The 5,931-nt window shown below is 54.4% G+C and overlaps 1 protein-coding gene across 1 annotated transcript in view; it reads left to right on the top strand.

Moving 5' to 3' along the window:
• Positions 1-475: 475 nt before the first annotated feature.
• The window catches only part of GATA2 (GATA binding protein 2), a 12,460-nt gene continuing 7,004 nt past the window's right edge, over positions 476-5,931 (top strand). Inside the window, exons 1-4 of the mRNA XM_027884813.1 lie at positions 476-652; positions 1,245-1,724; positions 2,414-3,013; positions 5,668-5,813. Of these exons, the coding sequence (XP_027740614.1) occupies positions 1,496-1,724; positions 2,414-3,013; positions 5,668-5,813 (975 nt within the window). The 5' untranslated portion in view covers positions 476-652; positions 1,245-1,495. The remainder of the gene's footprint in view (positions 653-1,244; positions 1,725-2,413; positions 3,014-5,667; positions 5,814-5,931) is intronic.

Below are 5,931 nucleotides of genomic sequence, written 5' to 3'. Positions count from 1 at the left end.
AGCCCCGGGCATCCCGGCGGCGGTGCTGGGAGCCGCAGCTCGTCAGCACCCGGCGGAGCCAGCCCCATCGCCGAGCTCTGCCCGCAATCCGTCCTCCCTCGCCCGCCCCGGCCCCCCCTCGCCCCGTCCGCATCCCTGCACACCCCGGCGGGACCCCCTTATTCAGCCGTCCCCGCCCCGCAGGGGCGTGCAGAGCCCGGGCGGGGAAAGCCCCCAACGGCGCTGCCGGGCAAGGATGCTGCGAGCGGGGGAAGGGGGGCGAAGGAGGGGGTCTGCCGCGTCCCCCCCGCCCTCTCCCCCCTCCGGGCCGGCTCCGTTTGGGGCCGGGGGTGCGGTTGGGGGCGGTGTGGGGCGGCGGGATTGGCTGGCCCGGCCGCCGGCCCTGCGCGCCCCGGCCCGTCTGCGGCGCCGCGGCCAGCTGGCGCCAGCGCTCATATAGGATGCGCGGGGATGGGACCGAGCCGGCCAGAGCAGCGGCTTTGCCATCTGAGTAACACCCTCCATCCAGCCTCTTCTCCTCCTCCCGCGCTCGCTCTGCTTTTCCCCCCTCCTCTCCATCTTCGCTTTTTTTATTCGCCCTCCGTTCTCCCCCTCTTCCCGGCACTCGCATCCTCCACGCCGGCATCCATCGCCACCCAGACTCCCGCGCCGGGTAAGTGTGGGGCAAGGGAGGAGGGCGGGGGGGTCGCCGCGCTGCTGCCAGGGCGCACTCGCTGCTTTCTCTAAACACCCTTCTCCCCGCTCTTCTTCTCTCTCCCTTCCACATTTCTCCCCCTCCTTTTCCTTTTGTGTCATTCGGAGTTCTTGCTAGAACTATGCTGTATTAGTTCTGCCGTTTTTCCTTTTTTACCCCGCTTTTGAAGCCAGCTGGAAAAACTCCTGCTGACGTTTGTAGCGAGAGCGGGCGTGGGGGGGGGGGAGAAGAAAGCTTTTTCCTTTTTTTTTCTTTTTTTTTTTTTTTTTTTTTTTTTTTTTTTTTTCTGCTTGTTTTGTTTTGGGGTGGGTTTTTTGTTGTTTTTGGTAAAGAGTTTGAAATGGGAGCTCTGTTTATTTTGTGGGGCAATGAGCAGGGAGGGCGCAAGGCAAGGACTTTTGGGGAGAGGATATTTTTGGAAGGGGGGAGGGGCTCTCCTTCCCCCTCCCCATCCATGTACCGCTGGGAAAAGAACCCTGCCGGGAGCCGGTCCGGCAGGCAGCGCACCCCAGGCTGCCGAACCGCTAAACCCTCCCGTCTCTCCCTGCAGGTGCTGCCCCGGCGCTTCCCCGGACCTGACTACGCCTGTTGACAGAGGGACACGCTGACTTCGGGGGTCCTCCCCCCATCCCCTCAGAGGGTGCGCTCCAGTGACCCGGCGGTTCTCTTTCTAAGAAAAGCTACCCCATCTTCTAAAACCAATCAGCAGAGTCAAAAGCCACCCCACGAGCAACACCACCACCCCCACCGAGCGCCACTCGCTCCTGGCCCGGGGGTGGGCGGGAGGGGAGGCCCGAGGCCATGGAGGTGGCCACGGACCAGCCTCGCTGGATGGCCCACCACGCCGTGCTCAACGGGCAGCACCCCGAGAGCCACCACCCTGGACTGGCTCACAACTACATGGAACCAGCGCAGCTCCTACCTCCGGATGAAGTCGACGTCTTCTTCAACCACCTGGACTCACAGGGCAACCCTTACTATGCCAATTCCGCCCATGCCCGGGCCAGGGTCTCCTACAGCCAGGCACACGGTAAAGCAGCACCCCCGGCCCCTTCCCCGCCGTCTCCTCCAGGGCTCCGGGCCCCTCCGTACGGGCCGCGGTCGTCCTGTGCAGGGGCAAGAAGTTTCACTCGGGGCCACTTCGGTGTGTCGGATCCAGGGAAAAAGAGATCTAAAACAGGATAGAAAGGGAGGCACGGGTGGATTTTAACCCTAGGGATAACCAAGGACTAGCGGAGGGCAGGGAAAGAAAGGGGGGAGTGAGAGAGGAAGGGGAAATAGTGTGCGCAGAGGCTAAAACTTCTCAGACACGGCTACTTCCCGGATGCAAAATACAAACCGATTCAAACTAGCGATGGATTTTATTTGGGGGTGTTTTTAGGATCCGAAGAGAGTGCGTTATGACAGCTCAGAAGATAATGCGGAAAAGGGTTTGCTGTCTATTCCCAGGGGTGGGGTGGGTGGGAGGAAGCGGGGTGCCTGGGTCCCCTCCTGCTCCCATTGCTCCCTCTCGCCAGGCTGTCTGATATCTCCTTCGGCTGGGACAGGGTGAAGGGGCTGCTGCGTCAGCCTGGTTGCTCTTCCCCGGGTTAGGAAGGCTCTCCCGCGGCCGGCTGCCCTTCGGCTGCCGGCAGACTGAGGACCTGCCCAGTCACGGGGAGCTGGGGAACTTCTCAGAGCCGCCCCATGCTGATCCCAACCGCTCTTGTGTTTCTACAGCCCGCCTGACCGGGAGTCAAATGTGCCGGCCTCATCTTATCCACAGCCCCGGAATCCCTTGGCTGGACAGCAGCAAGGCGGCACTGTCTGCCCATCACCACAACCCCTGGACCGTCAGCCCCTTCACCAAGACACCCTTGCACCCCTCGGCAGCCGGAGCGCCCGGAGCCATCTCTGTGTACCCGGGCAGCAGCACCTCCAGCACCGCCTCCGTGTCTTCGCTCACCCCGGCCTCACACTCCGGCTCCCACCTCTTCGGTTTCCCCCCGACCCCACCCAAGGAAGTGTCCCCGGACCCCAACTCCACCAGTGCCGCCTCCCCTTCTTCCTCTGCCGGGGCTCGGCAGGAGGACAAAGACAGCATCAAGTACCAAGTGTCGCTGTCGGAGGGAATGAAGATGGAGAGCGCCAGCCCGCTCAGAAGCAGCCTCACCAGCATGGGGGCCCAGCCCTCCACCCACCACCCCATCCCCACCTACCCCTCCTACGTGCCGGCAGCCCACGACTACAGCAGCAGCCTCTTCCATCCGGGCAGCTTCTTGGGGGGCCCCGCGTCCAGCTTCACCCCCAAGCCGCGGAGCAAGGCCAGGTCCTGTTCGGGTAAGTGTCTCAGCCCGTGGCCTCCCCGCTGCTCACCGGCCTCGTCCTGGGTGTGGGTGGTGGGTGGTGGGTGCTGCGCTGGCTCTTGGGGTGAGGGTGCAGGCTGCTGTGAGGCTGGGTGCTTGTGTCGGCCCTCTTCGGACCGGAGGGGAAGGTGACTGCTTGGTCCTGCTCTTCTGGGTTTTTAAACTAGGAGATGGAGCTTGGACCAGGCTCCTGTGGGTGCCAACGCACCCGGGCACTGGCCACAGGGCGCTCGAAGGGGCCGCGGTGCACGGGACTGGGGCAGTCTGAGCCAGCAGAGTGTGTTGTACAAAGAGGGATGTAGATGGAATAAAAAAAGTTTTCCTCGGAGACAGGCAGGCCTCAGCCTCCCGAGGTGCTCAGGCCTGACACTGCTGCCCCAAATCAGGCAAATCCCTGCAGATGACATGAGGGGACTTCCCGGTGATAGGTATTTCTCCCTCCATAATTTCCATATCTCTTCATTAACGCCACCCAAGGCCCCAGCGCAGGATGAAAGCGAAACTTCCCTGGCCGGTCCCCTTCAGATCGCGAGGGCCTTCTTCCCTTCACATTTTACAAGAGCAAAAGTTCAAATACAGTTTACATACCAGTGGAAAAGACTAAGGTGTCCAGTCATTGCTAACTTACTCCAGCCCAACTTTAACTAGAAAATATTTTTTTTTCCCCTGCCCCTGACGTATCTTTGCTTCTAAACAACTGCCTGGAAATCTTTCCCGTGTTCACAACCACTCCCAGCACTTCTTCCTAAAAGTGCAGTCTTAAATCAGCAAATTAGGTGATGGACCAAGTTTTCATCCCACTTTGAAATCACAGTGGTTACACAATTAGACAGACGAATTAAGACAGTCTGTGTAATTCCTCTGACCTTCCTTGTTTAACATCCTCACCAATGGAAGGAGATTAACTAAAATATATTAAAACTGAATTTAAACAGCCCTTTAAAAATCCGTGGCTCTAAAGACATTTGGGTGTGTATTCTATTGCACATATTTGCTTATGAGTATGCTACATGTTTTTATTTAAGTAGACAATAATTTAGAAATGTGATCTCTTACGAGTTTTGCAACAAAAATACCAGCTATTTTACAAGCTCATCAGCTCTGTTTCAAATGGCTCCTTTGAGGGGAAAAATACACTCTTTCTATGCCACTCTTTCAAGGCAGTTGCTGCTGTGTGTACATATTTTTTGGTAGTGCAGAGAGAAGAAACTAAAGGCAACTGGCAGCCTGAACCTCCTGAGTTTGGAAACTGATTCAAGATCCAGGTCTCTGAAGATAGATGGATCTTGAGTAGCTTTTTTATTTTTGTCCTGTAGCCACCAATGATTTTTAAATGGGGGAAGCAAGGAGCTTTTTTTGTTTTGGTTTACAGTTGCCTTTTTTTTTTTTCTTTTCTTCTGTAAGGGAGCTCCTAGTGCAAGGAACTGGGGAAAGTTCGTGACCACTCAGTGTTTTTGTAGGAAAACTAAGACTCACGACACAACGACTCCTGCAGCTTCCTGCCCTAGAAGGGACAAAAGCTACAAATGCAGCGCCGCAGAGCTCCCCTCATTTTTCACTCTAGACTGTGTTGTTTAAAAGCTACCCACTCTCTAGATTAAAGGAGACACAAGCCCTGCTGAACTCAACATGGCCTGCTTCAGTTATTAGCAAAAAGAATTTCCTCTCCAGTTAAATACTGTAGGATTTGCATAAACTATATTAAGAGAGATTTCTATATTAAGCAGACCTGCCCTCGAACCATCCGAGGCAAATGAACTTTTAGCAGAGAGCTTTTGCAGGCAGAAACAGATATCTAGAAGCTGTGTGTTGGGTTTTATTTAAAACAGCCATTCTACAATGCTGTGTTTAGAAAGTTGTGCTACTAAAACTAATAACGAGGTAGTAATAAGGTAAACTGCTCCCTACGAAATCCAAACTGGATTGTTGAAAAGTCACAGAAACAGAAAAGCACTCAAAGCCCGGTTTTTACAGTAATTTCCAAAGTGCTTGTTGAAACTGAACTTTCCCAAAGATCAGCATTAACAGCGTTTTTCTGCTTTTAGAACAAAAATAATAACTGAGCCTCTGGCATTCTGTATCCATTCCCAGTCTGCTCGGCTTTACTTTCTCATCCTGTAGCATTTGCAACAGAAAAGAAAGCACTGAATGGGAGGTCTTTTTGCTTAGATTTAATTGCAGAAAACGTCTTCCTTTGACTCTCACTTTAACGTGAGGTGTGTTTGCAGGTGTGTGTGTGTTTGTGTACGCCTGTAGGTGTGTATTTGTGGCAGGAGAACACAGGATCTAACCACTGGAGTGCAATAGATACGGGAGGGGAGCGGTGCCCAGTGAGAACTAAGTTACTGAAACGAAAACTTCCATCTGACACAATTAGAGTGTCACTCTTTCTCACCTTGCAGAGAGCGCTGCCCATTTCTGATCATGACATAAAATACTCACCGGAGTCTGGGAGTTCTCGAAACACCGAGCTCCTTGCTGCATGTGCTGTAGATGTCACTGCTGTCTGAATGCGCTTGAATTAACACACTGTTTTGACTTCTGAAAAATGCCTAAAGGACAATGCAAAAAGCTTTTGTGAATTTGTTTTTAAAGAAAGAAATCCGGTTTCTTCGTGTTTCCATTTAGAAGGCAGAGAGTGTGTGAACTGCGGAGCAACTGCTACCCCTCTCTGGAGAAGAGACGGCACTGGGCATTACCTGTGTAACGCCTGCGGGCTCTACCACAAAATGAACGGTCAAAACCGACCTCTCATTAAACCTAAGCGGAGGCTGGTAGGTGTCTCTATTTCTCCCGGGTTTGGGGATAAATAAGGCAAAGGGACCACACACAGGCACAAGTCAAACGTGTCTCGTCTCTGCTCAGCCCCTGCGTGGAGCCGAGCTGTACTGT

This window comes from Empidonax traillii, unplaced genomic scaffold (assembly GCF_003031625.1).
Source record: "Empidonax traillii isolate 1590-97213 ecotype Southwest subspecies unplaced genomic scaffold, ASM303162v1 scaffold155:size2260171, whole genome shotgun sequence".
Classification (NCBI taxonomy): Eukaryota; Metazoa; Chordata; class Aves; order Passeriformes; family Tyrannidae; genus Empidonax; species Empidonax traillii.
The sequence above is the reverse complement of the archived record's forward strand: the minus strand, read 5'-3'. Positions and strand labels throughout refer to the sequence as shown.